Source organism: Cheilinus undulatus, linkage group 13 (assembly GCF_018320785.1).
Source record: "Cheilinus undulatus linkage group 13, ASM1832078v1, whole genome shotgun sequence".
Classification (NCBI taxonomy): Eukaryota; Metazoa; Chordata; class Actinopteri; order Labriformes; family Labridae; genus Cheilinus; species Cheilinus undulatus.
The window spans coordinates 29,477,778-29,503,094 of NC_054877.1; the positions used below are offsets into that span (position 1 = coordinate 29,477,778).

Genomic DNA, 25,317 nt, shown 5'->3' on the forward strand with positions numbered 1-25,317 from the left:
TTGCTGACACAGGGATGCAGGAGCTACCTCTGGTGACAGTAATTGGACCCAAAGGACTCTTGATGTATGAGCTGAGAGAATCTTCAGCTGGTTTGTATCGACCCTCTGTGAGTGTGTGTGAATACGTAGGTTTGAGAGAGAGTGAGAGTTTGGGTCACTGTGTGGCGCGTGTATGTGTGTTTAGCATCAGGTCTTCTCTGCAGTGAAGTTTTTTTTGCCATTGGTATTGAGTCCTTATTGATTGCCCTGAAGCTTTCAACCTGCTCTTCTCAGCCTGGAATGTGCTGAGTCAGGAGTGATAATGGCTGAATTTACATGAGGAGCGCATGAATAATTTTTTTTCTTGGGGGGGGGGTGCTTCATGTAGGAGGTAAAGTTTAAGCTTTCTAATGGCATTTTTTTGTGTCAGCACAATTAGGCTCTTAATATTAAGTTTAACATGAAAAATTTAAGTTTCACATGACCACCTCTAACTCTCAATTAAAAAAACCCCATCTCAACATTTTCCTGAAAACTTTTCACCATTTTTAAAAGTTATAATTGTTTTTGTTGAAGGAAAATTCTGACAATTTGAAAATGTATTAATTTCTCTTACAAAAAAGTTAGATAACGGTATTTGCACCACCTGAATGTCTGGAAAACCTATGACTACAACTGTCAGTCAGTTGGACCCGCACAAGGTGAACCCCATGTCTCACCAAATGACAGCTGAGATTGGCTCCAGTGCCCTGGCAGATGCCAGGTTTGGAAGAAGCGGTGTAGATAGGGGATGGATGAATATACTAGGACCACTAAGTGTTATGTTGTATCTAGGGCTGTCAAAATTAATCGCATTAATTTAGATTATTGAAGGTCCACTGATTTATTGTCCTTTCCAAACACTTTGGTTATGTAAAACAAGTCCACTGCTGCTCCTTAATGTCTCACCTAAGTTTAAAAAAACCTCACAGACAGCTCAGTGGACAAGTTGAAAGTCATCTGCACCTTGAGTTGTAAAAAAACTGAAACATTTAAGTTTTTTAATGTTCCCTGACATCCTTTTCAATACAGAGCGAGTACCTTTTTCTATTGTAAATACATGCTGAAATCTTTAATATTATTACAAAAACAGGTCTGTATTGAAACAGAAAGTCGCTGACACTTGACAGTATAAAAATCCAAAGTGGCACAAGTACAGTTTTGTATAAAAAAATCATAGAATTTTAAAACAGGATAGAAAGCGATTGACAACAGAAATTCCAAAGTTAACTACCATTAAAATTTGCATACTTTTTACCCTAGTTTCTTGCTCTTAAGGGTCTGGTAGGTGGATTTTGTATTGCAAGGTAAGAGACAGATGAACTCTTTCCACAATTTCTAAACTGTTTTCACTGGGGGCCTCGTACAGAAATGTATTAAAGTTAGTAAAACCATTCTAATGTAGGTTGAGATATGTTTAGTGGTTGAGTATGCTCAAATGGCTAATAAATGGCTGATAAGTTAAGTAGCCAGTCATTTAAAGGATTTTGGGGGGCAATCAGATTTCAGGAGCTCCTGTTTGGCCTTGGCTACCACTGTCTCTGCCCCTGGAATGCTATTGGTTCTTCTATTTGCAGCAGTAATCAATCAGGGTAATTTAAATCAAGGTATCACTATTATTTTGGTTGCCAATATGCTTACCATTTACAGTGTTGTCTCAATTTAGTCACAGAAAAACAACAAATAAATAAATTCTTCACGTCAAAATGTTTGTTTACAGAATTAGCACGGTAGCACTGCCTCCTGCCGAAACCAAAGCCTCCTACAGACTGTTTTTTTTTTACAATCTTATAAGTTTCTGGCATGCTACACTGTGTGACATGAATCTCATACAAAATCGAGTTTGATGTATGCAGACTGTACAATGACAACTCCCACTAGATGGCTGTTGTAATTGTAGCATTTCTGTGGATGGAAAAACATCTGAGATCAATTTTTTCCTCCTTGTTGGAATCCCACAAACTTCTGCTTTTTGGCATTGTCTCCACTGTGATACTACTTTGGTAGTTTGCTGGTGCCAGTGTCGCATTTATGGTTATTTCAATTGTTCCTGCATTCCTATTGGTTGGTTAGTCAACATAGGTCATAGCAGCAGCCACACTGTGAGAAGGTTATCCTAAATTTCTGACACTGTCAGAATTTTATCCCAGGCTATCTTTGGCCGAAAGACCATGACAATGGCTGTCTGTCAACCTGTCTTACAGTGCGACGTAGGACCATCGTTTTAGAGCCCCGACCAAAGATATCACCACAATAAACAGCTCAAAATCGCACAGTGTATACAAGGCTTAAGAAGTGCAAATTAAGTCAAGCATCAGATTTATGTTCTAATGTGAGCTATATTTCATTTCTTTTTAGATTTTTCTGTGGACCAATCAAAAATGGGCTGTGGGCCCTATTTGGTCATGGGCCATAGTTTGGACACCCCTGCACTAAGCAAAGTTAGCCTGCTTTCAGGGCAAGCTCTATAATACAGTACAAACTTGAAGTAGTGTCTTGCATCATAAACTAAGATCAAAAACTATGAGGTTTCAGGTTTATACAATGTTTTGTAATATTCTTAAAAACTCAAGCAACAAAGTCGGGTTTCTGTCAGGTTCCTAGCCAGCTAACATTTTACATAGGAAGAATGAGGATGGAAGCAGTTACCCCATCTTTTTTATCCCTCTCCAGGGCTCCATGTAGAAAATCTCTGGACACTTCTTCATTCTCATCCAACCACATGATGACAAACGGTTCAAACCAGCTGCAAAAGAATACATGAGCACAGGCTGTGAGTCTCTGTTTCACAGTGGTACACTGAAGAGAAAAGGTGTGGATGCTGTTTATATGGTACTCACGCTGGATATTCAGGTACATGCTTCTGGAAAGTGGCAAGCTCCTTGCAGTACTCATTATAGAGCCACTTCACCTTGAAGTGCAAGTTCATATAATCTGCGCTTTTACACAGGCGGTTCTTCTCATGCTCTGAATATCAATGAAAGGAAAAAATGAGGGAAGTCCCACTTCACCACTCTATCAATTTTTTACAAACATGCATGTCGGAGGCAAACTAATGGCCATTCTCTTTACCCTGCCTGTAACGTATTGTATATACAGGAACATACCTTCCATGGCATATTTCATGTCTTGTGCAAACATATTCCACATAACCTCAGCACTGATCTTGCCCACATTAAGCTCCTGGGGAAACCTGAAAGATGAAGAAACTCAGGATTAAATCCAGCTCTTCAAGCACTCATTATTCCCTATTATTTAACATGGCTCATTTTTATCTAGCTTTTATGTACCAGACAAAAAAAAACAACCACTTAAAACTTTGATTAAAAAGACACTATAACCATTATTGTCTATTAATAACAGAAACAAGTAACCCAAAATATCAATGACCAGTACTAAAATAACAGTGGGAAAGAGCCACAATTAAAGCAACACTGTGTCCTCCAGCAACCCAAACAGCTATTGTACAGGAATAACAGGTCTATTTACACAAAGGCTTTTTTTTTTTTTTTTTTTTTTTTTTTTTAGCAGTTTTGTATTCTAAGATATCTTGTGTACATATTTGTCTTCAACATCAGAACTGGCAGAACAGTTGTCTTCGGATTCCTTAACATTTTCCTACAGCTGCTGTATTAAAAGGAACATTTTGTCCTCAACTGACTTCGCAATTTCCAGCAGTGCCTATGCATGCTAAATAAGAGCAATTAGCCAGATGTTATGAGCAGAGACTCACTGATTGAGGCAGGGAGTGTAGGAGTTTTTGTCCTCCTCTATGATGGAGACGATAAGTGTGATCAGTTTGGACCAGAAGTCCAAGTTTTTGATGCTGGGACCTTGTTCATCTGGAGGGACGGCCTTTGACTGGACACAGAAAGGGGTTACAGATTACATCCAGCATCCTTGAAGCATTTATTTGTAAAGGCATGTAAGAGTTACTGCAATGCAACCACATATAGAAACAATGAGACTCACAGGGTCTGTCTGGTATTCCCTGTTGTAGAGGTCGTGGCAGTTGTTGAAAATGTACTCGTAGGTGGAGTTGAGACAGGCCTTCACGCAGTCCTTCACCACCTGGCTCGCCCTGGGGGGACTCTGCAGCTCCTGGACCTGAAAACAAACGTTACACAACATATGGTTATGTTCACTACACCTCAAAGAGCTGTCTGACACACACAGTCTGAGCCACTGTCTGAACAGGAAGTTATCTCAGCGGGAATTCGAACATAAACTCACTGAGCTGCATAAATCGCACCAACATACATTAACACCCTGACGGGCACACACAAACACAAACAGTTTCCTGATAATAGCTTCAGTTTGGATAGGGTAATGTTATGCTGATTCTCAGTATACGCCCCAGGCTACTTTCCAGAAAGTGCAGAAGGTTTACACAGTGTTTATTTTGGAGTTAGGTGCTAAAGCAAGATGAAAAGAAAAGAACAAAGAGAAAAGAAAAGGAAAAGATCAACCTTTCCACATCCTTACCTTCATCCTGAAGAAAGTGATGCTAGTCAAGAGATCGACAGTAGACTTGAGGTCTTGTAGTCTTTCAGGACTGCTGGCCGGGAAGTTATTCTATAACACATTCAAATCACAAAAAGAAGCGAGTAGGAGATAAAGTGAATAAATACTGGAAGTGTCCCAAACGACACATCAATTTCATCTGAGCATGGAAGTAAAAAAAGACAATCCTACACATGCATATGCAGATACACATTTGATAAGGTAACTTTAGGTGTAAGAACCAAGTAAATACAAAAAAAAAAACATGTTAAGTGTATTTTGATAATAAAAGGCAGTTAGTACCCGGTACATTGACAGGTCGATCCTTAGAGAATTGTGTAGCTGATCCAGCAGTTTGACAAACCTCTCCTTCTAAACAGGCAAAAACACAAGAACAGGGCAAACCACTCAGAAAAACATTCGACAGGGACAATATTTGACTACGCAAACTTAAGGTTGATCTGAAAACCTTAGCTGATTGGATGATTTAAGAAAAGGCAGGATCACATTAAATTGAATTTCATCTACAACTAAAGAGGAGCCAAAAACAAGTTAAGTCTGAGACTTTTAGGAGCTGTATTTTTTTAAAAAACATTTTCAGTTGGAAAATAGGGCATCATGTTGTAATAATCCACACATAAAGAAAGTATTTCTGTGGTACTCACACCAAAGTTTGATGCAGCAAATCTGTCAGAGGCAGAAACATTGTTGGAGGACTGGGTGGTATGGGCATAGTAGGCGTTGATGTTGGCAAGCAGGGTGCTCATCACTGCTGGCACCCCTGGGCACATGTACTTTGATGACAAGCAGGCGAAATGCCTGTGAGAGGGAAAAGGCAGAAAGATTATTAAGAGATCGTGATAATTCATACAAATAATAAGCAATATTGACTTTGACTCCATGACTTGTAAATGGTTCAAGAACTTCCTGTGTAATGGATTACAGGGTGTGAAAGCAGGAAATACTCAGTGGGAGCTCTCAACGTTAACAAAAGGTGTTGCACAGGGTTCAGTTCTGGGGCCTGTCTTGTTTGGATTCTATATCAATAATAGTATTTTCTTTTTAATGATTGTTATATCCATCTCTATGCTGATGATATGATTTTGTATTGTTTCGCCGATTCTGTGCAGCTTGCTGCTGAGAAATAACAACTTCATTTAAAATTCTTCAAAATGCTCTTGTAAGCCTCAATGCCATATTCTCAATTGTAGCAAAACAAAAATGTTATTTTTTCCCAGGCTAGAGATGTTCTGCTTGACTGCCTACATTCATCCACACTCAGTGGCGATAATCTTGACAGAGTTACAGTGTTTAAATGTCTTGGGATCTGGCTTAATGAAACTTTTACGGGAACCCTCTAACATCCAACATTGTTCTCTGTATAACAAAGTTGGTTGGTCTTCCCTGGTACAGAGGCACGATAAACACCTGTACCAAATTCATACAGCATTATCCTGCATTATGAGTGTCAGACTTGAGATTATTAAATATTTTGTGCATGATTCCTGCAATCTCACACCAGCATTCAAGCCTTGTCTAACTAACTTGTACTTAAGAGGAGCGAAACATTGGTTTAGAGACCTTTAGCAGGTAGACCAATTATTGATTAGGTCCACTCGGTTCTGACCGTAAAGTTTGTAAAAACAACCAGAAAAAATTGGACCCAATTTATGCTGATTACTGTTACAAAATCAGTCTGTGATGTTACTTTTATTTATTTGGCTGGTAGGTTGAGCAAATTCATCCGACACTGCTCAAAAATACCAGCATTTAGCTGGTGGCATGTGCTTATTTCCCACCCTCATATATTGGCTGTGCATGTCAGAAGATAAAAACTAAGGTGGTGTTAAAGCAACTGACCCTTTGATTTTAAACTCTGATGGTTCCTTTACTATTTTTACTGTGAAACGTTCAGAGTTATGTTAAGGAACTTACGTCATGGCCTGGTAGATAGACTCTACTCCGTATCTCATAGCAAACTCGTCCACAATCTCCTGAGCCGTCTCCTCAAAATAAACTTTCCAGGCATCGTCCCCTTTTGCATCTGGGATTTTTACAACTCCACTGTTCTGGTCCTCAGTGGTGTACTGGAACAGATGCTATAAAAAGACAAAAGACAAATGTGCATATTTCTGTGTATGGCCAGTTATTATTACTCATTTTGACCTGAATAAGTGTTTTATAGATTGTAAAACAAATCACAAACACATCTAACCAGATGATGACACACAGATCACTGTTAGAAACCTCAACTTACTCAATCTGAACTTCAGGTTACAAAAAAGCAACATTAAATGTGTGTGGCAGCATTGACCATAAAAGACAATTGTGAAATGTCTCTTTATCTTTTCAAAAATGTTCATCCAGCTGGAATTAGGAGACAAGAACTAGGCAGATGTGGAAAAAATAGTCTTCAGTTTTGGACTAATTGAATCTGATTAAACATGAGTGCTCTGAAAAACAAAACACACATTCACCACTTTTATCATCAATACAAAACAACTTGAAAAAATGTCAAACTAAAAATAGGCTTCAGCACAGCTTGATTCTGACTTAAAAGTTCCTCATTGCCTGAGCTGTTTTCCGGTGCTTCATTTATTTCAGGAGGGTGACTCAGCTTCTCTTTACATTCCTGCATTTTAACAGGATTATATATAAATCTGTGCAATCACCAGTAGGACTTCATGACCCTCTCATTTCTAGAAAGTCTATATCCCCTCATGCTAGCTAAACTGACTCAATAATTCCAGACACTAACTAATGATGTCAACTGTTAAACCGTTACAAGAAACCTAAAGTTGTCTGTTTTATTTCGTATATAAAAGGAGGCAAATTTCCCAGGATGCAGAGACAGAAACAGAATTTACAAGGTGATTGATTGTGTTAATGTGAAACCCAGAATTAAATTGCCTGGAACTAATTAACTCAGGATAGCAGGCTTCTCTTGCATATTTAATGTTTTATTTCAAGTGCAAATAATCCCAGAAGCATTTCTTCTTGGACCTACCTCATGTAGACAGGTGTACTGGACATGGTATGGAGCCACTGTCTCCTCTCCTTTGATCTCCACACTAATGTGCATCCGGATGGCTCCTGACACAGCAGACTTATCGGTTCTCTTGTCTGTCAAATAAAAGGAAGATACACATGCCTCCTCAGTCTGCTGAATCTTGTTCAATCTACGAGACACAAGCACTTCAATTATCTGTGTCTTGTTCTGTTATCTCTGTGTGGCTTCTCGATCCACTCATCCGTCTCTAATTCTGCATTGCTGGGTGTTTTTTATGTTTTGAAAACTCACCCAGGTTGTACCAGACGTCCATCTCCCCACTCAGAGTCCGCACTTCGATGATGGTTTGACCCAGAAAGTCATCACTCTCACGTTTGAACCTCTGTTTAACACGTGATTTGATGTCGTCGTCTTCGTCCCACACGCGAACTTTGATGCGGTCTGACGAGTTGTGGCATTCACTGGATGAGGCAGAGACAGAAGGGAATTATTACTGTGACATAACATAAAAAAAAACTGCATTTAATACTGTTATGGAGATGTTTTTCACAACACTCACAAGTGGAAGTTTTCTTCCCAGACAGGGTTGAGGTTGCCATAGATAGTTTTGGTCCTCTTCTTGGTCTTCCCAACTTGAACAGTCACGTAAGGATCACTGGAGCCCGTTTTGTCTTTGGCCTGCAGACCCTGAGCACAAACAACTGTACGAGAGACAAGAGACATAGAGATTTAAACAAATTAGTGCGCGCCTTTGTATTTTCACACATGCAATAAATCCAGAAAAGGTCCTGACCTGGCCTACAATTGTGAATGCAAACAGCCAAAAATGTACAAACTTGGTTTAGCTTAATGGGTAGAGCAGGCACCCCTATACAGAGACCTCAACGCACTGGAGGCTGTATGGTGCATGTATTCCTCCCACTGTCTCACCCCATACTTCCTGCCTCTCTTCAGCTGTCCTATCTAAATAAAGGCTAAATAAGCCCAAAAAATAATTGCTAAACAATGTTCAAACTCACTTTACCTGCATTTTTTCTTGCCAGTCCCCCTTACAAGTACAATGTAGTAATGTCGCTTAGATTTTTTTTATAGTTATGGGACTATAAAGACAAAAGGAAAAAATAAACAGAAAAAAAATATTTTTATGTGTGACACATAGTGAAAAATAATGAATAGGGTTTTCTGTTTATGCACAAACTTGTTCTCACATCTCTGGGGACCAAAAAGTGAAAAATAATCATTCAGGGGCAAAGAAAATCTCCCAAATATTCACATATTTACAAAAAGAGTCTTTGCATTTTTTGTATGTGCTGTTTTTGAGTCCATATTCAAAGCAGTGACACACAGAGGGCCACATCACAGGCTCTCTATTTCTTTTTCCCTCCATAATGAGCTATTCAGGCCATCTCACATGCATGATCCAAGTGTAAAGGCATGTGCAGTTAACAAAGTATGACGCAACCATGGAACAGCCTGCCATTGGTTGTCACAGCCGGTCAAAGAGCACTGCAGCATACAATATGGCAGTCAGCATGCTAAGCTATCAGCAGAAATGATCAAAAACGGTTAAAAGAGGTTCAGTAGTGGGGCTACTGGTATGGATTTAATCTCTGAATATCTTGGAAGTCACCCAAGCTCCAGGCTCCCCAGAGAAGCTTCTGTTAGGGCTAAGCAGGCATGGATATTGTCATTAGACACAAGGGCAAGCTTCAATGGGAAAAAGTGGCTACAGTTTAAGGTTCAAAAGTTATCTTACTTCCAATAATCTGTCTCTTCTCGTCATTCAACGCTGGTCTTAGAGGGTTAAATACTGAGATTGGTTTCATGTATATTTCTTGTTGAGTTTGATGTATTTTAAAGGCCCAGCTAGGATTGGTTATTGCAAATTAGCTCTGGCTCTAAATGGTGTAGTGTGTGGCCACATATTACTTGTTACACACTTCTCCCTATAAAATAAACATTAAAAAATAAATTCATCTAAAGGAAAAACTGCCATTATAGTGTCAGACTCTGTTGCTTTGTCTACCATCTTAAAGTTTCCTGACTTCTTTTTTAAAGTCAGGGTTTACCCCCTGAGATCCAATCCCTCTCCAATCTGACAGAAACAAACTTTAATCTGTGAATAGCAACTTTGGAAGTTAAGGAGTTCGGCTACTCCAAAATTTCCCAAAGATATTCAGTGATATGAGTGAAAACAACTTTTGAAAATATTTTCAATGAATAGAAAGAAAAACTAAAAAACACTTTAATACTTTACATACAAATATTACTTGATAACCTCAGACTTGCAAATGCCACAAATAGGATAAAATAGCCAAAAAAAAAAAACTTGTCACTGACCTGTGATGCTGATCTTGGCCGACCACTTTGAGGTCCCATCAAGCACACTCTGTTTGATTTGTTTCATCTGCGTGCCATGTGCTGTTTTGTCAAGTCCAAACACTTCCTGGATGAGCTCGAAGATTTCTGGCTTGTTTCTCTCTCTGATCTTCATGCGGTCTTTCAGGACCATGATGATATTCTGGGTTCGGTCCTCAGCACCATGCTTGGAGCTCTTTTCAGCCGCTCCTAATAGGATTGAAAAATGAAGACAGAAAAAAAAGAAAAAGTAAAAGTAGTTGGTAATATAAAATGTATTCAAGGAAATGAGGTCTCAAGGCTAAGGGCTTATCTCCTCCTTCTTTTAAAGCTGACAGCTAAGTTAAGAAAGCATCAGATCAAATTTAAAGTCTTTGACATTTTCTGGACTAAAATCAAAATTAAACCTCCCCTAAGGGAAACTTCACGTGTATAACTACAGATCAGGTTCTTGAAAAGGGAGCTGCTTGGAGAGTGAAAGACCAACAGATGCTTCTGGCATCAAGATCTTATACGATTCTTTAGAGACAGGAGAGTAATGAATTATGTATTGTGTAGATTGACTCTAAAAACAGTGTGGGAATTGGATAAGTCACCCCTTGTGGAGCTGAATTACACAAAGCAGTATAGATGCGCAGGCTATGGGTGGAAGAGAGAGAGAAGAGAGGCAGGGCTATGACAGCACATTACTCAGGAGATAAATTGGAAAGGAAGAGGGAGGAGAAAGTGAGAGTGGATAGAGGACAAGAATAATGGGACGCCAATCGGGCAGAAGGATACAGAGGAGGAGCTAAAATAGGTTTGGAGTCTGTGCACACAGCTTTGTGTGTGTTTGTGTGTGTGTCAGAGTAAAAATAGACAAATGTCATTAAAAGAGTGTTTTTGTGCAAAAGCTCTTACTCTGCAGACAGTCAGCATTTAGCAGATCCTGGCACTTTTCATGACATTTGACACCGCACTCTGAGCAGCGCATGCCTTGTCGGGCGATACCCCATAGCAGCCCCTCACATTCATAGCAATAGGTGGGGGTGGTGGCGGTCCACACCTCAAAGTTGTGTGGTGTGGTGGAAGAGATGGGGTAGATGAGAGCCTGCAGGGTCTTCTTATAAACATGACTTTTCTGCAAATGATGTGGAAAAAATAAGTTTGATACCAGTGCTAATTGAAGTATGTCGATCTTATTATGAAAAAGTAGGAAGGTATGAAGGAAACTCACCAGCTCTTCATTGCCAAGAGTGGTGGAAGCCATAGCCGAGGTGATCCCTGCTTTACGAGAGTTCTGCACCAGAGACTGGGGCAAGAGCGCAAACAAGAGAGTGTTTATATTTGTATGTGAACTTCGATTTAGACTCCTGATCTATGTTTGATTTGAGTAAACACATACTCACCATGGCCTGTTGTTGCCAGGTAGTAATGAAAGAGGAAAGAGATATGAACAAGATGCCAAAGTATTTCAGGAACTCCAAGCTTAACAAGTATGTATAATGCAATGTGCTTATGTGAACCTCTGATATCTGATTTATGAATCACTCTGCATGTCCTAACCTCAGCAGGAGAACTGTGTCTCTACATTGATTAATGACTGTAATTAAATTAACTTCGCAGATATGTTTGCAAGCACATAATTAATCAACAGTTCAAGCATATTACAGAAATCAGAAATCAACATGTGTAGCCTGAAAACATGATCTATAAAGCCTTGCAGTCTAAAAGAGATGATTGTTTTAAAACAAATTGAGATTCAGAAAAAAACAATCCTCTTGAGGTCACACAGGCAAGGCTTGTGTATAATATGTGTATATATTCTGTGTCCATGTTTGTTTCTCACCAGATCTCTGACAAGAGGAATGGCTTTCCTCTTGCGAAGGTCGGGCATGCTGTCAATACTGTAGAGTGCACCCCCCATTCTAAAGAGGAAAAAGGAATAATTCAAAAGACATAAATCAGCAAGGACAGAAGAAGATAAAGTCCAGGGTAATCTTTTATACATGTACTGTTACAGTGGGCCTAATATATAATGTAGATCTTTTAAATTTTTCCTAAGTCAAGGACTTTACTAAAGAAGAGAGAATTATACAGCCTGCCTCATCTCAAACAGCAACAATAACAAACCTGGCAATAACTGGTGGATTTTCCATTTGGCTAACTTTGTACTTCATCAGTATGCAGCCCTGGTTTCACTCTGAGGTTTGCCTCATCTACAAATGACCTGCCAGCTAAGTCAGGGCAGCCCACCGCCGTTCAATACTGCCTGGCCAAATGCCACAAGCTGAATGAGCCTGCAGATCAGAATGAAATAGAACGTAGGATTCCCGGACAGGAGAAGGGCATTTTCAGTCTAAGCCAGCGGTGGCAGGTTTCCATGATGAGCTTAGGATAGTTTTAACTTGAGTAATTAGATTAGCTTGACTAATATACTTTGTGATTCATGGCGTGTTTTATGTAAGAAAAAGTAAATTAAAAACCCCAAAAGATGGGACATTGTGTAAAATGTAGATGAAAACAGGATAGAGTAATGTGCAAAAACCTTCTAAACCTTTTCTCAATTTAATCCAAGAGACAAGATATTTCATGTTCAAACTGATAGTGCTTATTGTTTTAAATATACACACATTCTGAATCTGATACCTAGAGGTTCCAAAAAGTTGGGACAGATGTGTATAAAGACTTGAAAAGTTGTGGAATGTTCAAAAAACACATGTGACATTCAACTGGTAAGTAGCTTAACTGGTAACAAGTGATAGTACCGTGATTTTGTATGAAAGGAGCACTCCTGAAAGGCTCAAGAGATTCAGAGAATCAGGAGAAATGTATACATGTAAGGGGAAAGGCAGAAAACTAACGCTGAATGCCTGTGACCTTTGATCCCTCAGGTGGCGCTGCATCTAAAACATTCTGTGATTGATATCACTACATGGCCTCGAGAAAACTTTGGTAACCCATTGGCAGATAACACAGTACGTCACTGCATCTACATATGTGAGTTCAGACTGTGCCATGCAAATCCAAAGCTATATATCAACATTTAGAAGTGCTGCCTACTTCTGAGTTGACCTGAGATGAACTGACCTACAACATCATGGTGAAACGTAAGTTTAAAAGCTCCGTTTGCTTTTCTTGAATCAGCTGTGTAGCTGTTTCAATTACGCGCTTTTATTACGCACAGCATTTGAGCTATTCTGTCTGCCTCTGCTCAGCCTAGTCAGATTGTGAGCATGTTAAAGAGCTGCAAAGGTTTTCAAGTCTGCTAGGGGTGTTTTCAGGCTGCAGAAATACAGATTATGGGCTGTAAATGACGCTGTACATTGACATTAGAGTCTACACATTAAATGCAGACGTGCAGACGTTACATGTCATTGTTGTAACCAAATGAGTGGAACGAGTGGCTAAAGGGTTTTAATATTAAGTAATACAAACGTACTCTAACGCATACGTTTTAGAAGTAGAGTAACAAAACAGTAACAAAACAAATAACTTTTCTCAGTATGTAACGCAGTAATCTAATGAGTTAGTTTAAAAAGTAACGTTACCCAACACTGGCTGTAAAGAATCCATATATTGAAGTCTTTTTAGGAAAATAAAGGTCATCAAGGTCTCTGGATGAAAGAGTAAAAAGGACATCCAGATTGATATCAGTACATGAGTGATGATGCTGGGTGTAATAGTGCCCAGGATATGGGTAACTTGCACATCTGTGAAGGCAGATACAGGTTTTGGAGTAACATATACTTTTATCCAGATTGTGTCTTTTTCAGGGATATCCCTGCTTATTTCAGCAAGACAGTTTCAAGCCACATTCTGCACAAGCTACAACAGCATGGCTTCACAGTAAGGAGTCAAGGTACTTGACTAGCATGCAGTTCCAACTTGTCCGCTGTTAAAACTGTATGGCACATTATGATTGCAAAACACAACAATGGCAACCCCGCACTGGTGGGCAGCTTCAGATCTACAAAGATCAGAAAAAGGGGAAAGATTTCCACTTTTAATACTTAAACAATGAGTGTCTTCAGTCCCCAGATGCTTACAAAGTGTTGCTTAAAGACAAGGGTATAAAACAATGGAGATGCACTAATTGTGAAAATTTGGACCAATACTGATGTTTAAAATGAAAATTACATTAATAAAGGTGCTGATACTGATGTTTCTTTCACATTTCTTCTGATGCAAGACTCCCACTAAGCTTACATTTTCTCTAATGTCTGACCACAAACACAGATCAGATTTTGTCCAACATTTTTCTGTTTCATGTTAAAAAACTTTTCTTTGAATCAGCATTTAGTATCAGCAAATAGCAATGTTATACTAATGTATTGGTGCATCCTTTGTAACACAGCAGTAAACATGCTCTTGCCCCAGCTTTTTTGGTACATGTTGCAGGCATCCAATTCAGAATGAATGTACATTTCCAAAAGACAATGATGTTTATCAGCTTGAATTTTAAATATCTTGCCTTTTTGCCATTTTCAATTAAATATAGGTTGAAAATAACCTGGCACGCCAGATGGGTTTGTCCATCTGGACATCTACCTAGAAAACCACTCACAGACCACGTTTGGGAAAGGGCAGAGCCTTTGAAAAAAAAAAAAAAAAAACTCAGAGGGTGATTAGATGAACATTCTATCTGTCACATCTGTACGGGCCAGTCAGAGCAACAAAAAATGTGACATAGCCGCCAGCAAGCTGCAGCCCTACCCAAGGAGTAAACTCTATTAGAGCTGCATAATGCAAATAATGGTGACTGCTGTTTTTTTAATTTTTTTTAATTGAACATTTTATGTTCTTCTTTTAATGAAGAAATGTCAAGTTCTGATTAAACTGGCGCTTTAGCAGCATCCACGCTAATGTCTTCCGTCATAATTGCACCTGCCTGTTGCTGCTGCTTGCTTACGTCACGACTTTTTAACTGGCCTTAACGGTTCAGACGGGAGCTTTGCAAGATGGATTCACCAGTGAGAAACACGGAAACAGGCGTATCCATCTGCTTTGCAAGGTCGGGTTGAAAAGGATTTAAAAAAAAAACACTATTCTGTTTGTAATCACATTTTACACATTTGTCCCAATGTTTTTTGGAATCAGGCTTTGTTCTCAAAAAACCGACAGTGGACACTCACCCTCCTTTACCAAACCATAGTGAGTTGGAGGTCTCTCCTCGGGCCTGAGAGAAACAAAAGAGGAATATTAAGTTAATCTCTGCAGCCTTGAAAGCATTCATGTGCTTAATGAATGAGACTACATCGCTCGTATAAAAGTATTTGATTATAAAACTGTGTGATTAATCCCATACGTTTTAGAGTATTTGGTCAGATGAAATCCTTGAGCAAATCTGTATAGACATATAATTCATGATCCATCTATAAATTTGAAATTAAACATGTCTTTAGAGAATCTTGAATGGCATGTCCTGCAGTAAAAGAAAATATCAGACTGTTGTGGTGATGAATGATTGCATGAAGGTGCCTGTTTACGGACAGAGAAAAGGTCAACAAGGCAACTGTTGCAAGCATACCCCTTTCTTTCAAGCAACCAATCAGGTTGTACCTACCTGTCAGCATGCTCCAATGACGGCCGAGCAAAGTGCATGCGAGTGTCACTATGGCAATGACATGAAACTGGGAAGAAAACAAAGTGGGTCGGCACAAACAAACAAATAAAGAAAAATTAAAAAGGACAAACGTAAAGAAGCAAAATGTACAAAAACGGAACGGACATTCACCCACATAAACATTAAAGCAAGTGATTAATTCTTTGCACAACTGAATTCAAACATAATGAACAGCAACATAATATGTGAATAAAATATGCAAGTGAAAACTGATCAAGCAAAACTTAATGTGTGCTGTTAAGTCAAATGGTTTTGGTGGTTTGGTGCTTCACCCAAGCCAAAATAAAAGTTTGGTGGTCAAGCCAACAGTGTTTTTACTTTATGAAAAAAAAGGAGCAAATTTTGGGAATGAAAAACCTTGAGCCAGCTTTCTGGTATGAGGACAGCATCATCTAAGCAGGACTCAAGAATGTACTGTATGCACCAGGCCTTTGGGTGTTAATAATGCATGACTCATCCATATTTCAAAAGACTTGGTGGACACGTTTACAGTCTTATAGACTATAAGGGACTGGAATAGACCATAGAGGACTGGAATTTGTAGAGAGACTTACCTCCCGAATCTGATCTAAGACTTTGTTGTAGATCCTCAGCCAGTTTTCTTTGGCTCTGACTGCTGGATCCACTGGCTCTTTGGGCTCCTCGACGACTGGAGGACTAAAAATAAAAATACAGTTTTGAATTTTTTTGTAAAAATATCTTCTGTTTAGTACATTTTTAGAACTCGTGTTGTTTCTCTTCTGGTCTATTTTTGGTTTGTTCATTGATCTAATTCCCTTTTATACTTTTTTCCTACCTCTCAGGAGGCACTTCTACTTCCTCTGCTGGCGTGGGCGGCCTGCTCTCTTCAAAATGCTCCTCTGGCTCCTCTTCCAGGAGTTTCTCCTCTGGCTGATCAGGAGGTGTTATGGCCTCCTTCTCCAGCTCCATTTCCTCCTCTAGCCATTGCTTCTCCTCCAGCTGCAGATCCTGTTCCTCGGGGTTTTCTAACTGTGTGGTGGTAGGTCCATTGGGTTGGGATTGAGGCTGCCCAGAGGATGGGGTCTGCTGGGACTGAGGGCCTGCAGCGGCATTGGGGGGTTGAGTGGCTGAATTAGCCATGGTGGCTGGGTGGGATGGAGGGATAGAGCTGGCTGCTGGAGGCTGCTGCTGCTGCTGAGAAACTGCGGAGGCTGGAGGGTGAGACTGGGCAGGCTGAGCTGCGGGAACAGAGGACAGGAAGGTAGAGGCTAAACCTGTAACTGCAGCCGTTAGAGGTTTTGCCATGGAGAAGAAGGAAGTGGCAGAGGGGGCTGCCTGAGGCGGAGGCTGTGTTTGGGGCTGGGGCTGTTTAGGAGGTTGAGCTGATGGTTGACCAGGAGGGGGCTGTGTTGCTGGGGCCACGCCAGGAGGATTAGCTTGGTTGGATGTTTGGTTCGGAGCTTGAGTAGGCGGCTGCTGTTGGTGTAGAGATGATTGTTTCTCCAGAGGAGGCCTCGAGCCTGGAGCCAAATCCAGAGCAGGGGGTGCTGTTGATGTTGGGGTGGGGGTGAAAGGAGGCTCCAAATCCTCACTGAGTGTCCCATCTAGATTGTACAAATCCTCATCATCATACATCATCTCTTCATCCTCATAGAGGCCTTCTTCTTCACCCTCATACAGTCCTCCATCTTCCTCCTCGTACAGAGCCACCTCCTCTCCTCCATCTTTGCTGTATCCTCCCTCATCGCTGTACTGCCCCTGGGTCTCATCAGGGTCCCAGTCTGGAGAGCCTTTGCTGTAGCTGACCGAAGAGTGGCAGGAATGGTACGAGTCATTCTCATCGTAAGGATCTCTTTCTCCATACTCGCCCCCATAGTCCTCCTCACTCAGCTGACTGCTGCACCGACTCAGCTCTGCAGACGAGGCGTAGCTCCCTGATGGGCTGATGGGAAAAAACAGGAAAAGAACAGAGATTAATGAAGTGAGCTCTGGGACCCAAAGGTGGGTCTAAAATACTTTTCAAACATGTTTTTTTTGTTCATTCATATTTTTTTCCATTTAGGGTCACATTTTTTGTCAAACATATTTGGTTATGATTGAATAATTTCAGAAACCTGGGTCACAAATGGTCAACAAGGTAGTGGTGGTGGGTCCTGGGCCGGTTGAGAAGCACTGCCCTAGAGACTCTAAGGCATGAGGAAGATGAAGGACATCAAACTCAACAATACAGACGAGCTGAAGGCTGCTTTCAAAGCAACCTGGGCTTCATAACACTCCAGCAGTGTTACAGACTTACTGGCTCCATGTAAAAATGCATGATTCAGTGATTTGTAGAAAAGGAGCTCCAATCAGGTACTAAGTCCATAAATTATTATAATTTTTCAAAAGGTCAAAATTTCTGTATTATAAATCCTTTTTTGATTGTTTTTTTGTGATATTCTAATATTTCAGGTATTTGATTTTTCATTTTTGAGAGCTGTAAACTGTAATCATCAGGATTAAAACAAAAACTCTTGAAATGTCTCATTTAGTGCATGATGAATCTAGAATTTAAGGAAGTTTCACTTTTATAATTTAATTGCGGAAGAAATAACTTTTTTATATTCTAATTTATTGAGATGCACTCGTGTGTACACACATGTTTACATTATTACAATCCCTTTATGACCAGTTTTCTCAAAAGCTGCTACAAAGCTCTTTACAAGAGCACTTTACAACCTGTGCACAGTGTTCTTTTCATTGGGAAGCCCTACTAAAACCCTTTTCTACATGTCTTAGGGTGGCCAGGAACAATGCTGATGGCTAATCGATGAAAAGCACCAGGGATATAAGAGTACCAGACAAGCAGCAAGAAATAGAGCAGAACAGAAAGGTGAGGGGCCTCCAAAAAGCTGACAAAAGAAAAAGCACAAGCATCCAGAAATGCTGCAAACAGGGAAAAGTATTTATACTCCTTGATGAATGGGGCTATTAAAAACTGAAAAAGAGGCACAGCGAGGAAAGAGGATGGATGAAGTGAGAGGAAGATAGTGAAGACAGGAGGGAAGGGAGCGGTGAGAGGTGAGACAAATAGAAGAGAGCAGGGATGGAGAGAGTTTACAGAGCTGAGAGGAAGAGATGAAGAAGAATGGGCAGGCATGTGGGGAGGGGGGTCTTGTCCAATACACTCACAAAAGCAGCTAATCTTATGTGTAGTATTGACCATTAGATTGCCAGCTGAATAATTCATAAAGCAGGCGGTAAAAGGATGCATAGTTTCATTCCCCGTCTGTGAGAGATATGTCAATAAGAGCTGAGAAATGTAGCTGCATTGTAAACAACTGTGAACGAGAAGTAGTGTTTTATCTGTGTGACCCAGTGAAGGGCACGCTGCATGACAGAATTTCATTGACTGCTCTCATTTACTAATAGGTCATTTTCCACTCAAGCTACTTTCCGAAATACAACAGTAGGAGGAGCACATGTGTAAGATAATACAATTACAGATGGCTGAATTCTATTGGACTGCTTTGGTTTCAGGTTCCTGGTTTTGTTCTCTGTCATACCTCCACACTTTATTGGATATTTACATAAAACAGAGACAATGTGAACTTGATCCATGCCTTTTTTATACTTTGGCAAGATAAGTATACACCTCAAAAACGAACACAGAATGGTGAAGGTAAATCTTTAAGTTGGGTCCTTTGGATGTACCATGGAATAAAGAAAATTATGAAAAAGGAGAAAAACAGAACAAATATGTTGTGCACCCCCTTTTTTATGTTATCATTCTTGTAAATTATATATTTTCATATTTTTATTATCAGTTTCTCTTAATTCTTATTATTTTAATGTGTAATTCTAGTGGAAAATCAGGTCACTGTGTGTCTACGTCTTTGCTTAAAAGAAAATAAAAACAGTTAAAAACAAAAGAAGGGTGCAGGTTGCGCCCAGTGTACATGGACAGCCTGGAACACATGGCATGATGCTTTGAATTTATATTACACAAAACTTTTTTCTGGTAATTTTGGGTTTTTGCACCTGATATTGATCATATATTGCAAAAGAATAAAACTAAGCAAAAAAAAAACATACTTAAAAGAAATTAAACTAAGGTGTGTTAAACTAATGTGTTTTAAACTAATCATAACTGAACTGAAATTTGAAAAAATACGTAAAAACAATACATTTCTTAAATGAGAATTCATCTGGAGTCTGAAAAAAGCAGATTTAAATTCTTCTTGCACACTATCATTTTGTCACAGAACAATTAATTAATAAACAAAAAATAGTGATGAAAATAATCTAATGTTCAGTCCTCATGACCCTGTAGCAGACACAAACCTGACAGTCCTCTGATGGTGGTAGTCGAGGTCCTGTCCATTGCCAGAGCGTGGGTAAGAATAACTTCTGGAGCTGCGGTGCTGGTGGCTGATGGGATACTGGTGGACAGAGGCGTTAGGCTGGGATGTGCTGTAGTAGGGAGGAGGGATGCTGTTACTGGTTTCGCTTCTGTAGTCGCTGTCTCTGTCATCCACTGCACTGTCAGGATCTTCATCTGCACAGAGTCAAGACACAGAGTTCATTTTTAGGTGGAGGAAGAAAGGAAAAACTAGAAGGGTTTTTATTTAAAAGAGGGGAAAAAGAGAGTGAAAGTGATCATCCCTACTGGAAACTGGTCATGTTGTACAGAGAAAAAAGGCTTTGATCAGCACTGAATCAATGTTTTAGTACCAGGATAATTACAGATTATATAGATGAGATCATAGCATTCAACTCCTGAACCCAATCAGACCCCTATAGGTCATTCAGAGTGCATCCATACGTGAAGCACATTATCATTATCACCAGCAGCATACTCCTCTCTCTTATCATCAGTACTGAACATAAATCTGATCCTGCTCACTAAAGGAGATGCTTTATTTTCAGTGGTGTCCATAGATCAGCGATTAACATCCCAGCAAGAAGTGAAGACTTTTACACTGCTGGATCAGTAAAAAGAGAACTCAGCATGTATTAATCATTAATCGCCATCCATCATCGTCTCTCGCACTGATGAGGGCAGCCGCTGCAACCGCTTACCCCTCCATCTTCATCTGTCTGGGCGTGTAAACACTAATTAAAGGCATCAAACTTTGTTTCTCTCTTCAACCATGTCCCCACAACTCTCTCTCCTTCTCTCCCCCTCTTTCTCTCACTTCATTGGCTCAACATCTATCTCAACCCCCCCTCGCTCTCTCCCTTTTCTTTCTGAGTGAACAGAGATGAGATGAATTGCTGCAGTTGTGTGGGTGAGTCTGACAGACACTTATATAAGACCATCTGCTAATCACAGCAGGAGGGCAGGGAGGACCAAAGGAGAGAAAGTGAAAAAGATAAAGAGATAGTGTGAGAACGAGAGAGGGAAAGGTTGTTTTTTTTTTTTCTATTTTCTTATTTGTTTCAATCTATATGTTATGCATTGTATTTATCTATAAATATTTCCAGTGCAGTCTACAATCTGGATGTGTTATTTTACATAATGCTTTTTTGCTGCTCTGCTGTTACCAGCAAAAATGTAATAAAAACAGTCAATAAAAATTCATAAAAGACAAAAACTGTCTGACTAACTATTGAGAAACCATAGTTTTGTAAAGCTCCTTTAAGGAACTTCTGGTTTGTGTCCTTTTTGGCACCTCCTGTGGACAAAGTGGTGTGACTTATCCTTGTTGACCTTCTCCTGTACATGTGAATCCAAAAGTGTTTAGTACCACTTAACAAGAATATCTAAAACCGTATCTGACACCTACCCCCCTGCAGTGATTTCTGGCATTTAAACTTACTAAGTGGAAAAAGTCTACCTTTGTGATGACTGTCTTGTTTGCTTATTTACTCATAAAGAGACATCAATATTATTTTCAGTTGGTTTAGCAACCAGTAAAAAAATTCCAAACAGTAGCTTTAAGGTAATGTCTATGAACTGGCCCTTTAAATCTTTGACGTTCAGCTTTAACGGTGTGTGAAGGACAAATCAGGACTCGTAGCTGAATTTATAAGCAGTGCAGAATAACAGGAAAGAAGAAAGTCTTCAGAACTACACTGTTCATGCAATATGCATGTAAACATTCTCATTTTTGAGCTGAGAGTCAGTACTTTGCCTTCAAACTTAATGTGATAGAACTACAGAAAAAAATAAAACCATCCACATGCTTCTGTTCATAGAGTACCATATCAACACTCACTTTGTTGATCGCCCCAAAGACTCCAGTTACCTGTAATAAAGCAGAGATGTGTGTCAGTATTGAATATTAATTACCCAGATGTTCCAACATTAAAAGTATGTGTGCCTTTGGTGCTTTAGAGCTCCTACATGGAGCTTGTAAATGAGAGGAGAGCACAGATGCAGAGTCTCCAGGTCCTTCCAGCTGCCTCAGACAGCTGGCTCAGCAGGCCTGGCAGACTGGACCAATAGTCGAAGAGCATCAGCATCCTGGAGGAGCTCAACCTCCGGACATGTGATACCTCTATCGATCCTTTACAGCACACCCATCCAGACCCCTCTTCCCCTCTAACGCACAACAATCCATGTGTGGTTACACACATTACGCACATGCTGAGCTACAGCAATCTAATTACATTTCAACAGCAGGCATAATTCTCTTGTTCAGCACAAATAACTTTCTTGTACAAGCAGTGCTCGGCCACTTACAGCACTGGGTTCCTGGTGCACGGAGAGGGCGCTCCTGTTCCTCCTGATATGAATACTGGAATCAAACAAACTTATGTTACACCTACAGTTCTTAAAGCAGTCAGTGGACAAAGTTGTTGACATGTTCAACATACTAATTCCTGCAATTAATCATGTAGGCATGTTCTTAATATATCAGAAGGTGACGGGGTATAAATCAAATATGTGGATAACTTACGTCTTGGTCCCTCATGGCGTTAAGCTGCTCCAGTTTTTTGGCCCAGTACCGTGCCTCATCCTCAGGGATATCTGGAAAAAAGATGGGGAAACTCAGGAAAAAAATACCAGCCTAAAAAGAGCATCTTCTATGTAGTTTTGCTCCCAAAGTTCTCCCAAAGAACAACTAATTAAGCTAATAAAAAATATTATTTAATATTTGATCCAGATCTATTTATAACATCATGCACAGACTTGCAGTTACATTTAACCCACTAAAACACATCAATGTTTTTCACAGCCTTACAGCCCCAAAGCTAAAAACCCTATAAATAGGTCAGCTCCACAAACAGAGGAGTCAGGTGAATATTGACTAGAGAAAGGGGAAACAGTATGAAAATGACACCTAATCAATGCTAAGAAGAAGCCTGATCACTGAGTAGGAAAGGACGCACACATTCACCCTGACACACACACAGCCTGGAGTACATATCACAGAAAAATAGGTCAGGTTAATCGATCAGTCACAAGGATTATTGGTGCTCATATATCACTGTTTGCTGTGAAAATACACAGACAGACATAATTTATTTAAGTCATCCTCTCCTTCCCTCAAGGGTTGATGATTTCCTACATTTCATTTTTTTTAATCTGTCCCCACTTTTGACAGTTTCTGATTTCGCTGTGATTATTGATTTCTCACCAAGAGGCAGTTCGAAGCGCGTGTCAAGCAGCACCAAGTGGAGTGTGGGGTCTTTGGTGCCACAGATCTCACTATTAGTCATGATGACCTGAGAGTCCAGAGTGAGCCACTCTCCTGGACCTTCCTGTGTTCAGAGGGAAAAAGGCATTTAATGCATAAACAACCACAAAATGAGAACAAGACAAACCCTGTGAGTGAGTCCCTTTACTCTGACTGAGTACAGACTGTTCTGCCACAGCATGTCTCAAGTGGCTGTGGTGGTTTGTGGCACACCTCATTAGACTGCCGGATGCTCCGGAGGGGGATCCACACAGTGCCGACCATGGTGTCCCAGATTAACCCTTTGTTCCACACTTCTACTGTCAGACCAAGGTCCAGGCGGTTAATTTCACTGTATACAGAAAAAAAGAAAGAGAAACAGGGAGATGAATTCAGTGACTTAAAACCTGAAAAAAATATTCAAACACTGCTGAAGGAATTTATCAACTACTGTTCATAGGTACAGTGCTTAACAAATTTATAAGGCCACCTGTCATATTTGTCTCAAAGATCATCCAGCATCATGAAGTGCTTTAATGCGGACTCTTTCATTTTCAGAGAGCTCTAAACGTTTTACCATTTTTAACAGGAATGAGGGATTTCAAACTGAATTCACCCAAATTTGTGCCCATTTACTGGGCTTCTCTGAGAAGTCAGAAATTAATCAAGCATAACATTCAACCAATAAAACTCATTTTTCTGTTCAGGAATGCAAGTAAATAACTATAATGTGACATATTAATCAAGAAATATTAATGTGCTTTACTATTTTTTCAGTTTTTTTTTTGGTAAATCAGTAAATTTGAAAATTCATGGATAACAATAATAATTATATTTTAGCATTAAAAATATCATTTGGGTTAAAGAGCTTCTACATATTGGTGTATTAACCATTGCAGAAACCTAAAAAATGATTTTGGTAATTGCTTATGCTGTTAATTTAGGGCAGCTGTAGCATAAACCTTACTTGGGTTAGGGTTAGGGTGGTCTAATAAATTTGTTAAGCACTGTACATTTTCAAGTTAAGCATATGCTAAATGATATGCACCTATATGAAGCCTTTTATCAGAACAAATACTGCAAAATGCTCACTGTGACTAAGAAATGGGATCAACATGTACACTATTTTTCCCCAATACTTTTCTTTAGGATGTTTTCTATTATATTGAAACACAAAAGAAGAACAGCAACTTAATCCCTGACAGTGACAGTGGAACCTGCTTAAAAGTCACAAGTCTGCTCTAGTTAGAGGTGATGTTTCAATGTAATCCATAAATGGCTCCCAGACCTTTATAAATGAATCATGCCTGTTACTAAGAGCATATGTAATTTTTTCTAATGGCATACAGTTTTCAAAACTCCATTTTGATAGAGAGAGTGGTGACTGATTTCTAGGTCAATGCAATACGTTTCCTAGAGACAGCTAAAGCTATGTCAATTAGTTTTTTTTTTTTTTTTTTTTACTTTTATTTATATTCACACTATTTCCAAGAGGACAAATCTGTGGGTCAAGTGGAATTGGCGTGTCCATTATTTTAGACAGAGCTTCACATAAATTAAACCAGAAAGCTGTAATTTTAGTGCATTGCCATGTACAGTGTAGCATTGTTCCTTCTTTAACACCACATTTAAAGCAGAGGTCTGATATTTTAAAATTATATTAGTGTAGTTTGTAAGGGGTAAGGTAAAGCTTATGAAGAAAATAGTAATTGATCAGTCTGAATCTAGCAACATGTAAACTATTAAGCTGACTTTATGGGTTCCAGTAATCCCAGCACTGTCTGCAGCATATACTGTAGACTGTGCTTTGCTCAGGATTTTGTAAATAATAAGTTGTACCGGTACTTAGAAATTAAGTTATATGTTAAGGACAGCAGCCTTGCATTAGAGATGTGAAAAGTAGGGATAGTACAGAAATAATTAGGCCGATACCAATGCTATACCATTTTTTTCAATACTTCTTTTGGTGTAACACTCCAAGTTTGTCAACATTTTCTCTATTTGACCATGAAAACAGATCGGATTTTGTCCAACAGGCCACTTTTCTGCCCTGTAAAAAACAACAATAACAAAAAAAAACAACTCCTTTTTGATTTAGTAGCTAAATAAACCAGATGCATAAAATTGATTGGACACAACTAATAAACACTGATAATTGATATACTGATATCTTTTCATGCCACATAATTTGGCCAGTGGTCAATGTTTGTTAGCAGCACCGGTGTTGGTGTTAAACAGCTAAATATGAGCATCTCAGA

The 25,317-nt window shown here is 39.5% G+C and overlaps 1 protein-coding gene across 4 annotated transcripts in view; it reads right to left on the bottom strand.

Annotated features, from left to right (window-relative positions):
- LOC121519896 (protein unc-13 homolog A-like) overlaps positions 1-25,317 on the bottom strand; it is a 55,945-nt gene that overhangs the window by 17,242 nt on the left and 13,386 nt on the right. For 2 of the 4 annotated variants that reach the window (XM_041802996.1, XM_041802994.1), the window contains exons 4-29: positions 23,294-23,411; positions 23,021-23,144; positions 22,340-22,410; positions 22,123-22,177; positions 21,656-21,685; positions 19,779-19,992; positions 16,291-17,397; positions 16,049-16,151; positions 15,004-15,047; positions 11,718-11,796; positions 11,278-11,283; positions 11,106-11,180; positions 10,790-11,009; positions 9,872-10,099; positions 8,091-8,232; positions 7,823-7,992; positions 7,529-7,644; positions 6,457-6,620; positions 5,187-5,340; positions 4,825-4,893; positions 4,504-4,593; positions 3,991-4,125; positions 3,752-3,879; positions 3,126-3,211; positions 2,859-2,985; positions 2,668-2,764 (exon numbers count right to left, since the gene is read on the bottom strand). In XM_041802996.1, the coding sequence (XP_041658930.1) occupies positions 2,668-2,764; positions 2,859-2,985; positions 3,126-3,211; positions 3,752-3,879; positions 3,991-4,125; positions 4,504-4,593; positions 4,825-4,893; positions 5,187-5,340; positions 6,457-6,620; positions 7,529-7,644; positions 7,823-7,992; positions 8,091-8,232; positions 9,872-10,099; positions 10,790-11,009; positions 11,106-11,180; positions 11,278-11,283; positions 11,718-11,796; positions 15,004-15,047; positions 16,049-16,151; positions 16,291-17,397; positions 19,779-19,992; positions 21,656-21,685; positions 22,123-22,177; positions 22,340-22,410; positions 23,021-23,144; positions 23,294-23,411 (3,952 nt within the window). The remainder of the gene's footprint in view (positions 1-2,667; positions 2,765-2,858; positions 2,986-3,125; positions 3,212-3,751; positions 3,880-3,990; positions 4,126-4,503; positions 4,594-4,824; positions 4,894-5,186; positions 5,341-6,456; positions 6,621-7,528; positions 7,645-7,822; positions 7,993-8,090; positions 8,233-9,871; positions 10,100-10,789; positions 11,010-11,105; positions 11,181-11,277; positions 11,284-11,717; positions 11,797-15,003; positions 15,048-16,048; positions 16,152-16,290; positions 17,398-19,778; positions 19,993-21,655; positions 21,686-22,122; positions 22,178-22,339; positions 22,411-23,020; positions 23,145-23,293; positions 23,412-25,317) is intronic. The other 2 variants (XM_041802998.1, XM_041802997.1) reach the window with 1 other exon arrangement.